The sequence below is a fragment of the Pteropus alecto genome, unplaced genomic scaffold (assembly GCF_000325575.1).
Source record: "Pteropus alecto unplaced genomic scaffold, ASM32557v1 scaffold81, whole genome shotgun sequence".
In the NCBI taxonomy this organism is placed as follows: domain Eukaryota; kingdom Metazoa; phylum Chordata; class Mammalia; order Chiroptera; family Pteropodidae; genus Pteropus; species Pteropus alecto.
Genome location: NW_006433378.1, coordinates 13,839,812 through 13,864,393, shown reverse-complemented (window position 1 = coordinate 13,864,393; position 24,582 = coordinate 13,839,812). Strand labels below are relative to the sequence as shown.

Sequence of the window (24,582 nt, the reverse complement as noted above, 5' to 3'; positions counted from 1 at the left end):
CTTTGGCTCTCTAGGGTAAGAAATAATCTAAAACCTGCTCCCAATTGGTATATATATTTATTATCATAAATACAATTTTTTTTACCTTACATATAAGTGAAAATCTTGTTTCAGTCTTTTACCTTTGGGAGCTTGCATAGCTTGGAAGTTCATAAGTATTTTATTCGGGTATAGGCCCTAACGAGTAATATTAGAAAGTTTGTGTTGAATAGTTAAGGAATTTCTTCAACTGAAGTTGTTTATCAAAATCTTAAAATGACTTCTAGCTACAACATCCAGAATAAAAACAGATAGTGGCAATTCAATTGTTTATCATTGACACTTTTATGGCATGTTTAAATGTTGATTTCTCTTTAATTTAAACAAACTAAGGATTTTAATTTCCATTAGCCAATAATATTTAATGATTGATCTATAATGCTTGAAAAATGAATTTTTAAACAAAGATTATCAAAAACAATAGCAGAAAATGTATCTGAAGATATGGTTTGAAGTATTTGAACACTAAAGACCTGATTTTTGCTAAAACTATTTAAAAGTAAAAGATAATCACATATTTATAAATATATCAAGACAACATTAATATCGTTCCCATTTCAATTTACTTTATTTGAAGCTGAGGGCAGAAATCAATATTATTATTTTCATTTGCAATACATTTATTGTTTTGTGTAATCCATTGTGAGTGAATATGGCATATATAAAGAGATAAAGATTTACGGAATCTTTCTAATCTAATTTTACACACAGCTAATATTCATTCAAATGGGTAACAATTTTGATCAAAAATCGATGTTCAAATAGACTGTAATTATAACTTAAAAAGAGTTTTTCAAAGTTTCTCTCAATTTTTAATATCTGATAAAGATAGCTGGCTCCATCAAGCCTGGATTCCCTGAAATTCTTCTGATAAAAAGTGTAACCTTTTATTAAGTATTTTTATCTTAAACTGAAATCTACTTTAATAATCTATTCGCCAAGATAGAATTAAAAAACATGCAGGGCTTTCTTATACATTAGGTTCACAAAGTTTTTGTTTTGTTTTGTTGTTTCTAAAACCCCTATTTGTTGGAGAGGTTGTGGTATGAAATATAGTTCTTAAGAAGTAGAGCACTTTAGCCATATAATAAATCACAGGACTTCAATCATGGAGTCAAATTGATACCCAAGCATTGGTGCCATTCAGGTCTCTATATTGAAATTCTTAACAAAATAAACAACAACAATAACAACAACAACAACGACAAAAGGAAACAGACCATGGGCAATATTTGATCATATGTATATGTGTACAAGCTATTCCAAGCTAGAAGTTTCCCAAGAAATTAAGGTCAATGGAATAGTTTTGGTCATAGGGTCACCGAAATCCAAATGCTTTTTGTAGCATTGTTCAAGCTTCTGTAATCTTCATGTTATGCTTTGCTGTCGTCTTCTTTTGATTGGATGTCATTAGAAACCTTAATTTCTATAGTTTCTGGATTTAAGACTTCTTTCCCATTCTCTTCTTTTAAAGGTAATTTTCTGTAAGAAAATATAAAAATAATAAATTTCACTTGCGAAGGCACTTTGATATCCTTTAACATTTAAGTTACTGTTTTGTAGAAGGAAATACGTTACAATTATTAGGATAAAAAATCAGATTTGTTAAAGTAATATCAAATTGACAGAAAAATAATATATATGTGAATAAAACAATATTGCGTACTATAAAAATGTGATGTGATGCAGAAGGATGAATGAAATAATATATTTGTATATTTAGATGCATCAAATCTCTTTCGTTAAAGGGTGGCTTAGATTTGATAACCAGTTGATGATATTAAAAATATAATTGTTTTGGAATGTAAAATAGCCAAAGCATTTTTATATGTTAACTAGATGATTTATTAGTACTTAAGTTTTTCAAGTAGAAACAATCAATAGTTGTTATATTCTATTACATTAACTTCAGAAGCTAGGTGAATTAGCAATATTCTTTGGAACTTAATGCAAATAAATATAATTCAGGGCATTCTTTTTTATATTCAATGTATATGCTTTCTTTAATTGGTCTCTTTTCATTCTTATTATTTTCTTGTTGCTTTTGTATCTTTAATGAGCACTTTTTTTGAGTTGTTTCCAATTGTAACCTATGAAGCAATAACCTTTGTTCTTAATTTTAAGACTGCTTCACAAATCTTACTATGATGATGATGAATCAAGGTTTCTAGTTTCTTCTACTATTATTAAATTCAATGGTTTACTATTATATCTTATCATGGCTTTGGGGGTAATTTTTCTTCCCTTGATCAAATATATTTTCCACTTCAAAAAAAATTAAGTTAAAACAGAATTCCCACACACCCCTCTGACTTCAAATTCACCATTTAATGGGGGAGTGAAAGCTATTGTGCTAGTTCTTCTGGGGTTTATTTGTAATTTATTTTATATTCTGAAATGAGTGGGTAATCTATTTTATTCTAAGGATAGAAGCTACCATGTGAAACTAGCCAATCAAAAGTAATTCATAGGCAAAAACTAGTAACATCAGTTTCTGGGATTGAATTAGCCCCCTCGGAGGGCAGGCTCTTTTTTGTATATTATCAATAGTGCATTCACAGTTGGTTCTTTCTCCCATTCTCAAGTTCTGAAAGCACTGAGAATAAAAGATTATGAAAACAATGGGTCACTTCTAGTGTCAAAATGTAGAGAAATTTAGAGCTTGGATGGAAGGTTAGCATATGCTTAATATATCTCTCAGTCAAAGACTACATATTGAGTTTCTAGTTAAGAAGTGTTTTCAACTAATTCTTGGATTGTGTGTTCGGGCACATATAAATGTTTGCTCCTTATGTTGATGGTAATTTTTTAAAAGGTGACTCAATGCTATTATTTTTTGTTGAGTATTTTTTTCTGTGATCGAGTCTCCAAGTAATTCTTAAATCATCTTTGGTTTTTGTTTCTGCTTGCTTGTTATAAAATATAACAAGCAAGGGCATTTTCTTAACTGGTTTTCCATACACATCGATATTACATTGTAAGTGTTCATTAATATACAGAAATTTGTTTTTTGGGGAATAATATTTTGCTTAATTGATAAGATTTTTAATTTCTGAAGGAGAGACTAGAGAACTCACCTTGTGCCAGCTGTTCATACAGGAGTTAACTTCAAATTAGAATGTAATAATCTCTAAATGCAATTACTAAAAACATCTTGAGGATTTGTACTGAAATTTTAGCTACAGAGTAGTACATTAAATTTACCTAAATATTAATTGTTTCAAACTCTTGGGATCAGATTAGGTGATATCAGAAACTATTTTCTTCAGCTATGACAACACTCAGTATTTGACTTAGGATGAGAAGCCTAAATCAAGTTTTTCTGCAAGGGAATGTTAGCTGGCAAGGAAAAAGGGCTCTTTGTTTTGAAAGTATAAAATTTACAAGTCATTTTGGTGAGCAGTATTTAAAGAATAGTGTGAAAGTCATGGTTTTATTAGTATTAAATATATGAAATAAAATACTACTATAACTACTTCTTAATAATGTCTTTGGTATGAATCATTTTAATTTTTATGTATATGAACCTAGGCATATGTTCATAATCTTTAACAGTATAGTTAAAATACCCAGTATGGTTTTAATGGAGGTATAATCAATGCAGAAAGATGTAAATAACATAATCTTGAATGGCGACCAAGCACCATTTACTGTTAGACATTAAAGTGACAGCTAAATAATATTTCTTTCTGTTCTTTACAAATATTATTTTTTTAAAAAAATCTTGTGTATATTTTGCACTATTTACTTCTATTTTAGACTGTCATATTTATGTTTAAAGTGATGATTAATTTCCTGACACATCTTTATTTCAGTAAAAATCAATTGTATTTTTAAAGCATAACTTTATTAAAGAGTAAGAATAATATAGGGAAATATGACTCTGCAACATATTTGCCTTTTTGACATTTTTGCCTACAATTATAAATATATGTTTGAACAGTAGATTTTCTCCAACATTGATACAAAGTTTTTATGTAAAATGTATAAATAGAAAATTGATTTTTAGATATTCACGTGGACTTTCATTAAAAAACAAACAATTTTTCACAGATTATTGTATTTGTAAATATTTTATGTAATAATAATGTGTTATCACTTTACAAATACTTATCCAAAAAGAGTTAAGCATTTCAATCTACATACTCAGGTTCCGTTAATGGTGTAGTTTCATTTGGCTCATTTACTGGGCTTCCATCTTCATGATTAGTAATTCTTTCATCCTCTGTTCTCATCTCTACTATTGGCTCTTTTGATCCATCTTTCCTAGAAAAATAAGAAAAAAATAATATTACCTCCATGTTGTAAAAATGGATACATTATGAGACATATTTTAAAATCCCCACCTACTCTTACCTCCCCACAAACAAATTCAACATAGATTAAAAATACCACTAAGAATTTTTTCCTATTTACATTTATCTCAATGTATTTTTCACTCAGAGAAAGTAAAAAGATATCCTGTTTTGTCTACAATTATTTCCCTCATAAAAATTGTGTGTTTCAAAATTTAGAACATAAAATTTATATATAAAATATCTTTTACTTTTTAAATGTCTCTGTAAATTTATATGTGTGATTTTAACTATGATGTGATTATTGATGTTTAACATACTCATGTTTACAAGAAAACAGTTTAAATAAAAAATAATATTATAACATATATGTAAGATATTTTCATTTATAATTTCATATTCATGTTATCTTTATAGATTTCTAAAATATGAGATTAAGTGTAATATATCATAATTATGAAAATTAGAAAGTTTACTGCGAAGTTTCATACCTCAAGAAATGAAGTAAAAGAAAGAAAAACGAGTCATTTGGTGATGATAAAGAGTAAATGAGATGTAAGAATTGGGAATGATGCACTCACAATACAGATAACAAATATGCCACCCCCCCAAAAAAATAAGAAAGGAATGTGGAGTCTTCAACTAACCAGGGACATACTCTTATCAATTGTGCTCTCGCATCCTATTTCTCATTGAGATTTTATATATAATCTTTTTTTCAACTTGAACAATGAATTTTTGAAAAAGAGTTGAAAACTGTTTTCTTAAGGTAGGAGAAAATGAGGTATAAAAAGTTATAATGGATAAAAAGCATGGAATGAACCATTTGTTTTCATTTTCCCAAGTCTTTAGGTTAAACTCAGCAGGATTTACAAACAGATGTGTTGATGGATAAATTAATGATAACGTCAAATAAAAATAAACAGCAAAACTTTGTTTTGCCCAAGGTAACCAACATCCCTCCAGGTAGCTAAGAAAAAAACATGAAAGTCCTTTTTGATATCTCTCTTTCTTTCACCCCAAAGTCCAATCAATCAATACCAATTGACTCTATCTCACCTATATCCAGAGTCCATACATTCTTACATGCCTACAGGAGTACCATAGGAACTACCTTGGTCTAAAAGGACATTATTTTTCACCTGGAGTGTTTCAAGATCTTCCTGCCTTGTCTCTTTAATTCTAAATCTTTCCTCTACACTTAGCAATTCTCTAGAAATTCATTCTTCATATGTAGCTAAAGTAATTAATCTTCTTTAAGAAATTTTGGTAGCTTTCTATTAAAAAAAAAAAAAAAAGTTTCTTACTTTGACACAAGAAGACCTAATACTTTGGTCCCTAGATAATTCTCTGACCTGATATTTGTACCAGTCTCCCTCTCTGCCTCATGCCACTCATGTTCATTTCTTCTTTAACATAATAAGCTTATTCCTGCCTTAATGGCCTTTGTATTAATTATTACACCTGCATAGGCCATTTTTTCCCAGATTGTTATATTACTAGCTTCTTTTAACTCAATTCTTCCACTTCAATTTTACCTCCCCTGAGAGTTCTTCAATGTCTCAATCTCTAGTTAATGATTATTTTAGTTAATGTTTATTTTCTGTCTTCCTGCATTAGAGAATGAGTTCCATGTGAACAAAGCCCTTTTCTGTTTGGTTCATCATTTTATTGCTAGATTGCATAGCAGTGCTTGTACTTAGTATTTATTCCATAAATAATATTTGCTCGATGGTTGAGCAAGAATGTGAAAATGTATAAAATTCAGCTTTTTTAGGTTATATATATATACATATTTTATAATTATAAATAATTATATATATACAAAATTTAGATATAATTTATACATATTTACATATTCTATATATTCTATTCATATTTACATATTCACATATTCTGTGTATTCTAGAATATACACAGAATACATAAATATGTATAATTATGTAATAAAGTGTATTATTTTCACAATACGTGAGAAAGAAACTAAACTAAGTTTGATGTTTTGTTTATTAAGTTAATAAGACAATTTAAGAACACAGCATGTTCTTATGAAGAAAGCAAAAGATAGTAAATGGTGAATTAATCCCACTATATTTATTATGTTAGAGATTAATAACCCCATTCAAATGTGAATTAAAGCCTAATTTCTATTTGTTCTTTGCTATGTTCTGTGTCCAACAGTTAAGCAGGTGGTGTTTTGATTGCATATTGAATTTAATTTTTTAAAATTAAAAATGTATGCTCTCTAATTTAGCATCGCATGAATATCCCTACAGTGTATCCATGGGAATGGTCATAGACACATTGCCTAGTAATATTGAAATAGGCTTAGAGATTAAAACCAAACAAAACCAAACAAAACTAATGCAGACATGTAGAATGGATTCTCATATATCCCTAAGCCTAGAAAATAATGTATGAAATCATATATGTATATGCCTAAATGTATGCATAGAAAAACATATAGAAGGGACTAAAATCTGTTTTTAAAAAAGGAATTACCAACACACAGGACACTATGAGTACTAAGAAATTATACTGAATGAAAGAAGCTAAACACAAAAAGTACACACTGTAGAAATTTATATCAAGTTCTATAACAACTAAAAATTACCTATGATGAAAAAAATTAGAATAGTAGTGCCTGGGGGTGGAGAGGTTAGTGTGGATAAACTAGGTAGGGGCATGAGAGAAATTTCAGGGTGATGCTAAATTAAGTTCAGAATTTTTATATGGCTTCAGATATAAATGTTTGTCAAAACGTCATGTGTAACATTTTGTGCATTTTATTCTATGTAACTTTTACTTAAAGAAAACAAAACAAATTTTGAACACTGTGTAGTAATATGCAAGCTGAATTATGTAGGGTTTAAGTGTACTGATTTTTTTGAAATGCAAATAAAAGTGATTGAGAGATCAATAAATATGTGATTTTTGATGTTTGAAAATTTTCATACTGAAATGTTAGAAAAACTATACTATAATAATAGATTAATAGAAAGATTGTAGGATAAAAAATGGGATGTTTATTCTTTATTGTAGGGTTTAATATACAGACACTTTTATAAATATGCAAACACATATATACACAAACACGAACATTGTGTGTATGTGTATGTTCTTTTGTGCTTTCATATTTTTGCCTATTGTATATTTGAGATTAGATACAAATTTATCTAAAGATAATAAAAACAAAAAAAGTGAGTATTAATACCTCTTAATTACTCTTTAACATGACAAGAACATTTCCTACAAATTTCAGCTCTGCATACTTTCTTAGATTCATATTTTGTCTAATTAAATGAGGTGCTACAGAGAACTCCAAATTCTATTATATAGTCATAATCTAATCAATATTTGGAGGACTAAATTCAGAATCTGTAAATATGTTATTGCATAGTGCATTCATTTTCTACATAGACAATCTTGAAGCCTGTATGTAGTCACTTCTTATAATTGTAGGAATTGGCATAATTTATGTTTTTAACTCAGTTTAACTTAGTTTTTAATTCAGTACTATTGATGCCTATCTTTTATTTATTATAAACAGAAATGGTGGGAGAAATTATAACCAAATGTAATTATATGATTATCTATCTATTATTAATCTATCATTTATCTATCATCTATCATATCTATCATCTATCTATCTATCTATCATCTATCATCTAACTGTCATCTATCATCTACCTACCTATCCATCCATCCATCCATCCATCCATCCATCATCTCTCCCTCTATCATCTATCATCATAACCTATCTAATCTATCTACTTAGATAAGTATCAATATTTAAATCGTGACAGTAGTATTTTTACTGTGGATCCCATCTTAAGGCTTATTTTTTAATACAGTAGTCTGTTTTCAGTCATTTGGCTCTATGTTATAGCTTGGAAAACAAAGCCCTGAAAAAAGCATGTAAGCTTGATTGTGTCACTGTTCAATATAACATGATGTAGATGGCCAATACTCACAGGTATGCAGCTTTTCCTTCTTCAAGTTCTTTACTTTTGCCACTGGAGCCACTTTTCTTCCCGCACATTCTCCTGGTGATACACATTAATAACCCACATTGTCGAATAAAGAAACAGCTGACATCTGTTACCACAAGGATTAGCAGGAGTGCGGCAACTCCCAGGCCGATGACTGCTCCAAGCCCAAGACCATTAAAAAGTGTGTCTTAAAAAATAAAAGAAAATAATTTTATTAAACCTCATGTTAGAAAAGATTGTACAGTTATTTTAAAAATTAATCTTATCGAAGAGATATCCAACTAAAGAGACAAAGAAAAAGAGATAGTCGCTGGCAGACTTCAATTTCATGATTGTTGAAAATTTTTCTCTGCTTTTCAAACAATATTTTAAGCAATTGACATGGTAATAATTTGAAATACTTTTTTTACAAAATTTCTTTAGAAAAAACCTCTAGAAGAACTCTCTTCTTTCCAAAATACTTCTTGATTCCCTGTGGGGAAGATAATGAATATTATCATATCTCTAGCTCTACTCTATAAAAAAGTCACAGCCATTAATAGATTGTCACTTTGTTCAAAGGAAAATGTAGTCAAAACTCCTGTAAAAGAAGTATTAAATAAATGTTCTATATGGAATTATTTTAGTTTTAAGACTTAAACTTGCAAATGATGGCTCCAAGCACATTGCTTTGACAGAGAATATATTTTAAAATATCTATGAAAATTTGAAAAAATCATCATTTTAGAATAAATATTGTACTTGTATTTTTCAGTTGATATTTTTAACAAATCACATTAGACTAGAGGAATTATGGTACTTATGACCTTTCTGAAAGTAGAGCCAGATGAGAGCCACCTTTCCCTGGCTTGTAGCTGCAGAAAATCCCAAGTCATACAAAGAATATCCAAGAGAAAGAGGATTAAGAGAATAGGATGAATATGCTGACTGACAAAGTAAAAATGGCAAGAGGGGTTAGTATAATGGAAATGAATCAAGCGTTATACGCCTGTAGTTGAATATGAGGGTATAACAGTATACATAGGAAAATAAGCACAATGGAAAGAAACCAGTTTAAACTGATGATATTATGTTATTTAAAGGGAGATCAGAGGATTATATAAGACAATTTTATAGAATTATTCAAAATGATTCTTAACACTATTATGTTAAAATTTGCTTACATAACATAAAATTATATTTTCCTTTTTAATAATAAACATTTTATTATCATAGTAGCATTATGATTATGTAATTGATGTGGAAAAGAAGATGCAGAAACATAAAATTTGGGTTTTGAGAAACTGCTCTGAAAAAGTATATGTAAAATGAGGTTTCTTGTCTTTTTTAAAAATTAGGTTAAATATTGTAATAATGACTTGAAGAAATTTTTATCCAAAGGAATCAATTTAATTTTTCTTATTTTGAATCAACCACTAAGAGGCTGATCCTGAATATGTCACACTTGTCTAAATGCTAGCTTATTTTTCTGCAGAATGACTATTTCCTGTCTGCTATATCTATATTACTTTTTCCAAGAAATATGTTATTTCTTACTTAATATTCCCAGAGTTTGCAGATAGGTTATTAAAAATTATTCTGTTTATGACATAGTTGCTTGACACTTTACCCAGGTGATTTGTGTTTCTTCTGTGCTGGAACATGGGTGTACTACTACTGTGTCTCCATGATGTTGTAATGAAAATTCCTTAGGTACTGAGTAACAAACTTGGAACACTCATGCCCAAGTAAAGTATACCTTAGCTTACAATCATTTTATTTTACGTAAAGAGAAACAGGTAATAAACACACAGCAGTGTTAGAGGAAATATAATTTTTTTCATGCCATTTTCAGAATCTCCTTACTCTAACAAATTTTAACATATTACTAAGACGGTGATAATTTTGGATAATTGACTAGCTAATAGCTGTAGAAATTATTAGTTTCCATACACTTATGCCTTTATCATATGAATCTACTTTGGAGGACAACTGGATAAAAAAAGCTTTTTCAGCCATGGAATTTGGTATATTTTGCTTTCGCTTTTTCTTTTTTTTTTTGAAATTCTAAAATACAATTGGAGCATGAGATTCTAAATATTATTTATGAATTTTCAAATATGTATTTATATAAAGTTAAAAAATAGTGCCCCGTACTGTTAAAGTAATATATCAAACCAATTAAGATTACCTTTGTCAATTAAAAAAATAACTTTTCTTCAATTGTGCATTTTCAAATGTAAATGATTCTTATCGGAATCTACTATTACAATATAATGAGGATAATTCACTTATGAAGCATTTTTGATTACATAGAAAGTTATTTTTTTTCAAATGCACACGTAATTATTTTGGATGTACTACACATGATTCAACAACCAAAGCTCAAAAAAGAATAGTTTAAAAATACATGTCCTGTTAGATGTTAGCCCCTGTAGATATATGAACTCCATAACCTTTCTTCCCTATACTTGTCACTCTTCTCTTATATCATTTAGGTTCATCTCATATGTAGACATAGCTGCAAAGCAATAAATGACACAGATCAATGATGATATATCTGATACACTATAAAAATCCCCATTTACCTTTTCTTAAATATGAAGTCTTGCTTTGTACTTAAATGCACTGGATCTGGTGTCAGGAAATTCTGGTTTCATCACATGCTACTGTTATGTCTTTAGGTGAGTAAGCTGACTTCTCTAAGGTTGAGATTCCTCTTTATTAAAATAGGGACAGTTATGAAAACAACCACTACAAACTAGGTCATGGTTGTTGGAAAGGTTGTCGTGAATATAATAATGTATTTAACGCCCAGCGCTTATTGCCCAGCATTGAGTAAAATTTTAACAAATATTGAAAAATATTATTATTTTACTGTTACAAAATTCTAGGAAAATAAGTTTTTGGTGACAAAATAGACTATTCAAAGTTTAATTAGTCTGTAAATATGTTTCTTTAATCGGCAACCTAGAATATCTCTTATTAAGCATTGATTATTCTCTTGAGGATACAATCATATTTTTTAATGACAGGTTATGCTAGTTGGATTTTAAATTATAAATATTTTATATGTGACCTTTATAGCATTAAACTGGTATATTGATCTGCTTCATTTCCATCATTAGAAAAAGCTCTTGGAAACATTATATTTGTAAAGCACCGTATGGTAAAGAAATATTCATGCTAAAATAGCTATTACTTTTTTTCTAGAGAAACAAAATTATACCTTTTTAACTTATAATTACAATTTTTGAAGGTTGCTTGTGGTTATTTTCATGAAAAACTAAATTTATTTCTGTCATTGAAGAGGATAGGATAGGAAAACAGATTTATTTTATAAATAGTTGTTTTCTTTTGAGAGTAGTTTTTTAAAATCATCTTGAGAATATATTTAAATATGTATTCTCATATCCTATGAGGTTAGTCTACAATAACTATAAAAGCTAAATTTTCTATTTTTTTTCTGCCATCAATTTATTCTGGTGTAAAAGGTTATGTGTTTTTCAATTTTTCACAAACAAAACCATAACCATATGTAAAATTGTATTACTAGGACTTGGGGACTGGCCATGATTTATTTTTTCAATAAAGTACAGAAAATTCTTTCTTTATAAGTTAATTATGGTTTCAATTATTAATGAATTGAAATGCAGCACTGCAAACATTTAAAGGATTTTAAATTCATCTTTTCTTTTTTAGCTTTTTAGCTTTCCAGAATAATTACACATTTTATAATTTTAATAACAAGTTTATTACAAAGGAAAACTATATTATCAGATCGACTTTACAGATAAGAAAACTGAGGCTCAGAGAAGATAGTGACCTAAGGCATATGATAACTCTTAACATTAGATGTGTACAAATGAAGACTACTTAGCTTCAGATTTTATATTTTTTATACCTGAGTTAGAGTAAACATTTTATATTGGATGTTGATCATCAAATAACAAAAGATAAGAGTAAAATATAGTGAATTAATTAAAATATGTAATTTTCTTACAGAAAAATGTCAATATCTATATTACTAATGGAGGAATAACTATTATAATGAAGTACAATAATGTAAATTATTTATTTATGTATTCTTGGTTTTAGCATCCTTTTAGAGATCATTTTATATTGATCTTTTGTAAAAGGGAATTTTATATTAAGATTGAATAATAAATAATATAGAAGTCAAAAGTTAAAATGTCTATTTTTGTTATATGTTTTATTGAAAGCAAATATGAGAATCAGCCTGAATGAGTTTCTATAACCTCCCTCCTAGCTGTACCTCCCACCCTCTAAAATTCAGAAATTGGCTAAATAAATCAATATACTTCATCATATAATTATATAATTGCATTCTAATTATCATCAAAACATAAAATTGAAGCGTTAAAATAAGAAAAAAACAACTTCATTTCAAATTTATCATATGCATGTCTTTTCATGTTTCTATTGTGAAAATTAACTCATTACTAAAACCTGAATAAATGTTCTGTAAAATTTATTATATTCGATAATACTAGTTGTTCAAAAACCAGTGCACTATATTCATAAAACTAACGTTGCTTTTTTCCTATTTGTATTTTGACTCCTTACATAATTTATATAAAGTTAAAAAATAGTGCCCCGTACTGTTAAAGTAATATATCAAACCAATTAAGATTACCTTTGTCAATTAAAAAAATAACTTTTCTTCAATTGTGCATTTTCAAATGTAAATGATTCTTATCGGAATCTACTATTACAATATAATGAGGACAATTCACTTATGAAGCATTTTTGATTATATAGAAAGTTATTTTTTTTCAAATGCACACGTAATTATTTTGGATGTACTACACATGATTCAACAACCAAAGCTCAAAAAAGAATAGTTTAAAAATACGTGTCCTGTTAGACGTTAGCCCCTGTAGATGTTTAACTCTTTTTCTGTATGTATGCATAATCTTCCCCAAACAGATTGAGAATTACTTTCAACTTTGACAGTTGATCAAGATTTGAAGAAAAAAATATTTTAAATTTAAAGTTCCTAAAGTGGAAATTTGGTTGTTGCTCCTAGAATAATGGTAGCTGTTTTCATAGGAGATACTGCTAGAAACAGTAAGTAAGCCCTTTAAAAGTATGAAAGATAACAAGAAGATATCCAAAAACCATTTTTGGTTTAAGTCATGACATTATTAGATATTGTATTCTCCTACAATTGAGGTAGGTATATCTGTCTTCTGCTTAGATGTTTTTTTCTTCATCCTGACCAGAGTAAAATACTTTTAAACATCAACTGATCTATGGAAAATCTAATAAATCCATACAGCATGTGTTTACATATATATGTCCTACATAAAAAGAAGTGGAATGGGCAGTTCTTTGTAATTGGACTCTATCTAAACCACAATGGTCAGCTACTTAAAAATCAGACATCTGGATTATGTAAAGACTTTTGTAGCTACACAGTTTTTAAAAAAAACACAAGACTCCATTTATGCTTCACAAAAACTTCATTGAGTGCCTACTAAGTTAGTCTAAAACTAAAGGGATTTCCTGATACACACTAAAATAGTATTAGTAAAAATTAACATAAATCTTTTGGCTTATTATACATCTCTAAGTTGATATTTACTCATGATGCATAAGTTCCCCAAATGTAATTTCATTCACTGAATTGCAGCAAACACAACAAAGGAACGAGAGGATAAGATTTTTATATTAATGAGGGCATACAGTTAATAGAGCTTCACCAGGATTCCGGTAATCTCCTTCCATTACAGAAGGCATGCTCTAGGGTAATACACACTTTTAGAAGAAAATACATTGCACTAATTTAAAAACCAACTACCATTTCTAAAGATTTCACATAGTTTCTTGTGTTATGTTAGACAAGCTGGTTTCCAAAATCACCTGTCACTATAGACTTATAAATTAACTTAAATTGTTAAATGAAATTTATTTTCTTAGGATCCCTCAAATCAACAAATAATAGAAAAATGTGGTAGAAAGAGCCAATATATAGAGAAGTGAGACTAGGACTGCAACTGAGTCGACAAAATATTTTTTAAAAGATTTAAAATTTTTAATAAGCTTTAAAACTATAGTAACAGTGGGGATATTGAAAATAAAGTATAATCCCACTATTCCCCCAGTATAGACAAAGTTGTGGTTTTTACATTTCTTAATATAATCTACATGTCAAGAAAGAAAATATTTTCCAATCTTGTGGACTTGTGTAGAACAATGTCTCATTATACATTTATAAGGTTTTCTATTTTGTATGGGGAATACTAGATCTGTTAAACAGAACCTAAGTTAGGTTAAGATTTGTCTTTGGATTGATAGTCTTTTTTTAGTTAAACTAAATGGGGAAATCAGGCATATATGTATAAATACCACATTTATATATTTTAAATATTTAAAAATAATTCAAAATATCTATTTTTCGTATATTTGAAACTACATGATTTTTATATCACTTTTGCACGTGTAATCACAAGTAGAAAAAAAGAAAAGGAAAACTTTGATTCAGTAGTTATAAAATCCGCTGTTAAAGAGAAATGTTGAAACTACTGATATTAGCAATCTGAGCGCAATGTCATGCTATTTCCATTGCTCTAAATGACACACTTCTCTTCTGTGTCATGTCCGTGGGTCTCCTGTATTTATGGTGTCTGGTGTTCATCCCTGACTTGATAGATTCATTCAATTTTGATTCATACTGAACTTTCTTGTTTATAACACATGTTTGAACATCTAAGGTTTCCAATGTCTGGTCAATACACCTTTAAGTGTATTTGTTAGAAAAAAGGACATCATTGAAATTGCATAAGCAAGGATAATGAAAAACTTTCTATTTTCCATTAAATCAAAAAAATTTTTTAAATCACACAGCAAACTCAAGAGCAATTATTATTGGACTTATATTCCTCCTGCCCTCTAAGTTACTTTTTTTGCTTCCCAATTATACCCAGAGAAAAACTGAGTGTATCATCCTAAGATATATGTTTTTCTTTCAAATTATAAACAAGTAATATTTACACTTTAAAAATGCACTGTACAATTATAAAAAATAAGAAATTAGAAAATGATATACTTATGAATGGAAATTCTAATATTTTCCTTGTCCTATAATGTTATTGTTCACCTATTTTGTGGTCCACATGCCAATTGGATTGTGGCTCACATACACAATTGTAATTAAAATTTTATTCTGTTTCATTATTGGTAAAATGTGGATAATTATTCCCATGAATTCTTGCTAAAATATTCTTCAAGAATTATACATGGAAGATCTTTGGGAATTCTAAAGCACTATACAAATATATTATTTCAATAAAACAATATGTAAATATTGTTATACCTATTATTCCATGATCATCTTGTTTATAGTACCTTCTCGATATTCATTATTTATAGTATCTTCTTTTAAAAGATTAGATCTCCACTTTTACCCTCAAACTTCCTAGATTTTAGCAAGTATGTTTACTTGCTGAGTCTTTACTATTGCTAACATTCATGAACTATGATGCAAAAAATAATTGTAAAAGCATGTTTATATTTTAAAAGTGCTTTTTTTATTGCCATTGTTTTTGATAAACTTTCTTCATTAAGGGCTAAGATGAATATCACTTTCATTCTTTTAATTTTAAATGTGCATTTCAGTATGGCCAAAACTCAACAAGTTTTTACTTTAATTTCATTCCTTATTTATTATTCATACAGTAAATTATCTTTTTCATAATTCCTTTACTTCTGTAAGTCAAATTAAATACTTTCTTGACTGATGTTAAAATGAATAAAAGGAAGAAAATTATTAGTAATGCTTATTGTCTCTGATAGGTGACATTGACCTTTGCTCATTTGGGGGAAAAGAATATATTCTTTAGTTTTCTCTTTTTCTGTAATTCATTTTGTCCTCTTTAGTTCACTACTAGTTTTTTTGTTGTTGTTAGTTATCATTATTGTTACTTTTATTGTTATGATTATTTTGCACAATATTTTAGACACTTTCATCTTCATTGAAATACAAAAGTAAGATTGAAACTCTATAAAGATTGTTACAGAATGAATCAAAGGCTCCTCCCTAAAATAAAGACTATGACTTTTATGTTCTAATCTTTTATGCTGTCATATCTTTGTTCCCTTTAGGACAGCTCATAGAATTCATGAGATAAAGAAAGCATTTACAACATTCAGCTTCCTGACAAAACACATTTATTATTAACATTTTAAGTTTACTCAAGTTCATATGATTCAGATATTTAACTGCTTAGTGAACTAGCTGGAAACTGTGTGGATATGACATGTAATCGCATGCATTTTTCAATGAACAATTTAAAGAAAAAAGTATATAATGCTAGTATATAGCTGTGATGGCTGTGAAAGAGCATTGTTATCAATGAAGAAAAAACAGCAAAGAGTCTTTTATAAAGGACTGCATTTTGGGAAAGGAATCTTGGAATTTTAACATTAAAAATCTAAAAATATATTTAAAATCCAAATGGAGTTATAATGATGAGAAAAGTACATAATTATATAAAATTATACCAGTTTATAAGTGCTTTGTGAATCCGAAGGATTTTTAGTTTTAAGATCACACGACAGTAATTTGCTGTGCTTTAAATGAACATGTATTGAGTTCATTGGAGCTCTTTGTATATCTAGAAACAAATTATAAAAGTTCATGATGGAAATTAATACTTGTGTGGAAGTTCATTTTATATGATTTTCTAGCTTTCTTGTTCCTTGATAATTCTATTTATTCAAACATTAATTTAGGAGCTAGAAATTTTCCAATTTTAAAAATTATAAGCAAGATTTACCGATACTATTTTAACATTACTCAAATATATCAATAAAGCCTAGTGTTGTTATTTATATATGTTTTAAAACCTCAGATTGATTTTAGTACATTTTAACAAGATGGTCATATATTTTCTATGTGTAGTCAGTTAAACAATATTGATATAACGTTTATTGCTCATTATCAAATTTCTTTTCATACAATTTTCCTTTTGGGGGGAGTAAAGATTTTATTTTATATCACCTATTCCTTACTAATGTGTCTCCATTCTCTAGTCATTTTGATTGTTTTGTCAAAATATTGTTACATATGTATGTATTTTTTTTTAATATAAACTCAATGGCAATCCAAAATTTTCCTCCAAATCACCTCTCCCTAATAAGACGTATTATTTAGGAAAAGGAGGGTAAGGAGGCAGCACTGATAAACCAGACTTCTTTCTTTAACATTACATATGATTTGGGGCCAGAAAAAGTAGATAATTGAAGACATTTGGTTTAGTAATGGGAAAGGAATTAAAAACATGTATAGTATATAAATGGCATTTATAATTGCAAAACTATATACCTTTTTCTGAGTCTTTTCCTATAGATGTTTATCATAGGTAAAATTCTAGATTAAATCTTTTAAAAAGATGTTCTAGTCTTTTGTTATTACAAAAACATTACAAAAATTGGTAAAATATATGTGATCATCCTTTAATTTATCATGTTATTAAACAACTCTAACAAGTAGGATAAAATAAGAAAAAAGCAAAATGTTTTCTTCTCTGGGGGCTTATAACATTTGTGGAGGGTGAGTAAGACATATAATTTAGGAACTGAAATGCAGTGGAATTGATTGCTTTCCTTGTGGAAAAAAAAAATGGGACCTCAGCAGATAGATGGGATAAGCATATAAGTAGTTAGTGGTCAAGTAAGGCATGATAGAGAAGATGCCATTCGAGATGGAGTTGAAGAAGTTTTTCATTTGATAAGAGGGGTCTTTTTCAGTCAGAACGTGGTATGAGTGAAGATGGAGATCATGAAAATATGTGACATATTCTGAAAGTAGCAGAAATATATGGATTTTAGAGATAAGATATTGGATAATTGAGAGGATGGGCTTAATTAAGTTAATAATTGAGAGGATGGGCTTAATTAAGATGTTAAAGAGGACAGATCTTGCAATTGGATAGACAAATATAAATCAACCAAAAATACATAGACGACACCACCACCCACATAACCTAAGAGTGATCTTTTCACAAAAGATGATAGGGAGTTGTTAGAAACACACAGACAAGAAAGGAGAGTCTATTGCAATGGTTAGTAGGAAGCTAGTGGAGACCTGGGCTACGGCTGCCGAATGTCTGGCTAGTCTTTCCTCTCTCCTATTCCACGCCAATTTCCACGTGCATACGGCCATGTGAACCTCTGTTTGATGCTTGGATTGAAGAAGTGAGTAAATAGTCTACTTTTTATACGTGATTAGTGATTGAATTAATGTGAGATAATTAATGTCTATTATACATTTTAAAAATAGATACTGTATAAGAAAATACTATAAATTTATATAATATATATTATTGTGTATATTATATATGTTTTTAAATGGAATGACATTTCAAATGATCCACCACTTTCACCCTGTTTTTTAAAATATCTACTCAATCCCCTTGAGATTTCAATATCTATCTTTTTAAAACAATTCCCTGTAAAAAGTAAATCATCTAAAATATAAAGATATTATTCTATTGAGAATGTTGATGGAAACATGTCAAATTCTGAATAAGATTTAAAGTAAGATATTTTAACATAAGAAAGGGAATTAAAGAAAATAAGCTATGTTAGTTTTGAAAAGAATGATAGCTAAACATAAGCAGTAGATAACAGCACTTTTCTGATAAATGTTTCAAATAACTAAAAACTTTAGAAATGAGTATTTTTAAATGTTATAAGTCTGGTACAACTATGAACCAAGAAAAATTGTGAAATATCTAAAATCTGCACAGAATATCAATGCTCTTGTCTACACTGACATTTCAAATTGTTAAGCATGTTAAAATGGAAACCATTTGCCATAAAACCCTCTTAGAGAACTGGAATAAAAGATATAAAATATTTTTATGTTCATAATTATCTATTCTAACTATTACTTTTGAAGTTTATTCTTACCTTACTAACTATATGTTCTCCATGTGCAGTTTAATTTATGTATGTGTTCAGTTTGCTTTGATTTAGTTATTTCCCAAAAGATAATGTAGGTTTTTATTGGCTATCAGGAAGAGAAATTTCTTAAAATGGAATGAATATAATCAAAACAGATATTGACTACTGTTAAAGAATTGAATGATATTAATTTTAGTTATTTGGTTCAACCATTACCTGGCCAATTCTATTTTTCTGTTACTATTAAAAGGCTGTCCCATACATATAAAATAGAAGTTTTCTTTGTGCAAGCAGAAAATACTATTTTTTAAACACTGTATTACAAAACTGAATCACACCCATATAAAATTAAACTACAGTTGATATTTACAAATTGCTTATAGAAATTCCAAACCATTAAATCTATTTATTATAAAATTCTTAAATATATCTACCTTTGAATTTTCTAAATGTATAAGACAATAAATAAAAAAAGTGAACAAATATACGAATGTAATCATTATTCTTCAAGGAATTTATAACATAATAGGTTTTACAAAATTTCCAGTCAGTCACTGTATTGTGTCTTAGAGACTTCAATTTTTTCATAAGATTTATATAAAAAATCAAGTTATATTATTAAAACTAAACATTCTGAACATATCAGGGCATTTAAAATTAATATTCTCATCACTTTTCAAGAGCATCAGAGATTTGTTTAACTTTCCATGTAACATGCATACCCAGTTTAGCCTTTGTGAAATTATATAGAAACACTAGCAAATAAACAATAGCAAATTCAAGCTTATTGTTAATGGATCCTTCAAAACAAATTCTAGTTTGAAAAGATACATTTTACTTTAGTTTTAACCATATTTAAACAGAAAAAAAGTCTGCATTTTAAGTTTTTTTCAATATTTAATATTTCTCTTTTTAATAATAACTGAGAAATCAGTAGAAAACAAGTGTATAGTCACTATGCAAATGTGTTGAAGCTATTTATTTAGACTTCTTAAAATGAGAAAGATAGCTGCTGAGATGGAAATATTTATTTTAGTTTTTATTAGACAGTAAGCAAAAATAGTATTTTATATAATAGAAAAAACTATTCTACCAACTATGTAAATAAGTCATTTTATAAGATGTTTTCAGAAAATGTCTAGAAATCAGAAAATGATAAAATTTTATTTGATATTCTTTTAAGACTATAAACTCAGCGTAAGTTTATTACATTGATCATGGGAAAGCAGTTACATGTATAAGATTGAAGTGAGAAAGGTAACAGTTGACCAATAGATGTACCATGATTACTGGAAGGAACTCTGGTTGGTTAATGCATTGCCTCTACTTTGTCACAGAGTTTTCTCTATTGGCTAATCAAGAAGAAACCAAAGGAACTAGGTCAAAGACATAGACTATATAGATATAGAATAGAGATTTAGTTATGCCTCTTTGTTTCAGTGTAATCTGGCAAAACAAGGATAAAAATAACCTGAGATTTCAAGTTGTTTGATTATGTCAATGACTAGATACTTGGCTTCTCTGATCCTCAGTTTCTTGATATAATAATGCTGTTTGATTAGAATATTAGATTTCCTCAAATTTCTTTAGTTTATTCACAATGGATCAAAACAATAAAGTAATATAAAGTTATTGTGACAGTCATTATAAAAATGTTAAACAATTCTAGACACTTCCCATTTGATATCATCTTTTTATGGGGCTTCAAGAAAAAATAAAAACAAGAACAACAAAGAAAAACAATGAACAAAATTTACTATAATTATTGTATCAATTGAAAAAATTCAAATATTATAACAAAATACATATATATTAAAATTTTCATTTTGAAATTTATACAAACATGTTTTAATAGATGGTATACATATTAAGATCTATATTCTGGAGTGGGCTGTTATAGAATAAGAAAGATTAAGTAATTTCTACAGTATTTCATTTTTATCTGGCAGTGCAACACATGACTGTGTTTGTATAAGAGATTAATATTCATATGTAAGTCAGACATTGTATTTTCATTTTATAAAAACTAATGAGTCATTTACATTTTTAAAATTATTATTTGAACCCAAATCCACTGCTAAAACAAAAAAGTAATATAATGTTCTATTAAGAGCACTGGACTAGGCTCCTAATTGTGACTCTTCACTGTGCAAATTATACCTCTTCTCTAGGCCTCACTATTCTCATCCAAATTATGGAAGAAATGATACTTCAGAGGAATTTTATGAGTGAATAAAATATTGCACTTAATGCATTCTGCATAGTATGTGATACAGTATATGTTAAAAAACAAAAGGTGCTTTGTTTTGTATTTTTGTTATTATTATTTGTACACTTCCAAAGTAATTTTTGCTTCAGACTCTGGCTGGTCCTATAACTTTATTCTTATGGTGCTCAAACTGAATTACATTATTATTGTTTTGACTTAGTAATATATTAACCAAAGTAATTAGAGAAAAATCACTCTAAGCATTTATGTCTGTTTTTATAAATGCTAGCAATGGAGACTACTCAACAATCCTTACATTATTAAAACTATTAGCTATATATATGTGTTTTAATTTTCCATAATTATTTTGGGCTCCCACTAGAAATAAAAGTTACCAAGAAGATCCTAGAACTAGTTTACTATGAAAGTAATAGTATTTGGTATTGTTTCTAAATTATATTTAAATATGAGTGTGCTAGTGATGTATTATTTCTTCCAAAAGAGAAATCACTCAATGATTATGCATTTATTACATTGAAATATTGGATGTGACCAAGTTAGAAATGAAACACACAACAAGGACAGAAAAGGTTTGTACCAGTAATAAAGAAAACACATATAACAAAGCTTTTCCTCAGTTTTCTTTATTACAACAATGGAGACACAGAAATACAGAAAATAAAATGACATTTAATATACTATGAAACACATGCATAGGATTACAAATAGTGCTGAATATTATGTTGGGGGTTTTAAATAAGAGATGATATTGAAGACAATACATTGATAACATACATTTTTTTCAAGAAATAAGCTATGATGAAAACAAATGCAATTTAAATAATTCAATATTCACTTAGAAAAGTAATATATAAGATCAATGTAAGATGTGAGATAAAAATATTCTTGAAAGAAGTTCATGAATTGTGGATGTTATTTAAAACAGTAATTTTTATTTGCTTGCTTTTAGAAAAAAAGATTAGCTAGATTTATTTCATAGTGACCATTTAGTAAATACATAGAATTTTTTAAAATATGGCATAAAATATGGCATACCTTTTAAAAATGATGCTACCTCTTAATACTATGCAATGTTTGCAATGAGTAACTTTATATTTTTATTACTTAAAATGGAATGATAAGAAATTACTGAACATAACTTGAACATACACAAATTAAAAAAATTAGCAATATACCTAGGCTTAATATAGCCAACATTAGATTAGTTCACATTTAATATAATATTTATTTCCACTTGAATGAACAAGTCTTTAAAATGTGGGTAAAATAACAGTCTACCAATGAAGATATGAGGACACCAATCGCAGTTCAGATCATCTCAAATATACTAATAGAACTCTTGAATATGTGTTAAATGTTTTACTTGGCTACTGTTTTTTTGTTTCTTTTTAATCTCCATTTTGTTTAATAATAGCTAAAACTGATGTAATTGAACACTCCACTTTTTCAATAACACTTAGGAACAAATATTTTAAGCTTTGAAAATAGTTAGTAGACCCTTAGAAGGCAGGATACTTCCAGAGTTCTTTACCTACTTCATAATCTTAGATAACAAAATCAAAGGTGTTCAGAAAACAAAACTTTGATATTAAACTGCCATCTCTGTTTTTTTCCAGAGGAATTCAATTATATTTACACTTACCAAATCCTTTGCCTTACATAAAAATTGAGATGTTCCTTCTATACTTTTATAATTTTTATGTGTTTTATGAAGTTCTTAAGTATAATTAAAAGAGATAATACTACAATTTTACAATTTAAAAGTTAAAAATGTTAACTCTAGAATAATAGTCCAATTTAGATGGTAATTTGAAAGAGAACATGTTAATGAGATGTTAGAAAATTTTTCTTTAGTTAAGACCTAAAATTTATTCTAAAATCTTCTGAATTCTAAGGTTAACTATCAAGTATTAATAGTGATTAAATAGTACTTTTTGTTTTTTAATTACATAGCTGATTTGAAAATTGACTTTTTACCCATTTCAATTTATTTTAAAATCATTTCAAGAGCTATTTGTAGAATATTTGTATTTCCAATCATTTGAAATATATAAATTTGCACTACTCATTCAATGCATTAGCTTTGGTAAAGTTTTTATAACATATATACATGTATATATGTGTGCGTGCATGTACATACCACAAATGCTGAGATTTTAAAACTTACCCATGATTAACAAAAAAGGAATATAAGAACTACATCTTATTGATTCATGGCCAAATATTGAGAGGGAGAAAAGGAGAGAGGGGAAGGGAGGAAATATTAGAAAAAAAAAAATTAGAAGAGAGGATGAAAGAAAACATACCAAAATAAGAGAGCTTATTTACTTATTTTACTTATTTATTTACTTACTCAAAAGTTATTTAAATGATATTAAATTATGCCTAGAGATTTGAACTATAATAAAATGAATAAAATGATACATTTAGGTATGACCTTAATGATCCTGTATCTTTATTTAAGTGAAATCATAATATGTAGCTAAAGAAAATTACAGATGATAATATTTAATTTAATCATTATCATAATAGATCATTAAGTTCTTAATTCTACTAATATAACCAAAACCAGAGGTTGAAGTTTTCAAATAATTTTACATGACTATGGCTATTTATTAATTAACTACTATAAACATTGTATCTAATATCAACTAACTTTTCTTGAAAGCAAAACCAAAACATTGTATTAGTGATATAAAAATCCATCTTGAATCACTAAAATCATTTGTAATTTTAAATTTTAGTGTAGGTATACCATATTAATAAACAGAAAGAAATTTTCACATATCTGACAGTTCAATGAGATCCAAAAGTACATGATTTAATTCTCTCATGCACACTACATTTTGTTGAATATAAATAAATAATCATAAACCCAGCCGTCCAGAGTGAGAACTACTGTGATATTTTGCTTATTTTAGTTTTAATTTAAATTAAATATAATAAATGAACATTCTTATATAGAAAGTATTTGAATTAAGTTATAATGGTTTCCAAATTGACCAAAATTGTATAACCTATGAACTACTATGCATACTTGTCATTATAATTATTAATTTTAAAAGAACTGCTGGATACATAAAATGTCAAAATTATTCACAATGAAATTATTTGT

General features: G+C 27.9%; 1 protein-coding gene across 2 annotated transcripts in view; it reads right to left on the bottom strand.

Annotated features, from left to right (window-relative positions):
* Positions 1–583: 583 nt before the first annotated feature.
* Positions 584–24,582, bottom strand: part of NCAM2 (neural cell adhesion molecule 2) — a 413,016-nt gene continuing 389,017 nt past the window's right edge. Inside the window, exons 16-18 of one of the 2 annotated variants that reach the window (XM_006908233.1) lie at positions 8,309–8,513; positions 4,186–4,305; positions 584–1,521 (exon numbers count right to left, since the gene is read on the bottom strand). In XM_006908233.1, coding sequence (XP_006908295.1) covers positions 1,413–1,521; positions 4,186–4,305; positions 8,309–8,513 — 434 coding nt within the window. In that variant the 3' untranslated portion in view covers positions 584–1,412. The remainder of the gene's footprint in view (positions 1,522–4,185; positions 4,306–8,308; positions 8,514–24,582) is intronic. The other variant, XM_006908234.1, reaches the window with a different exon arrangement.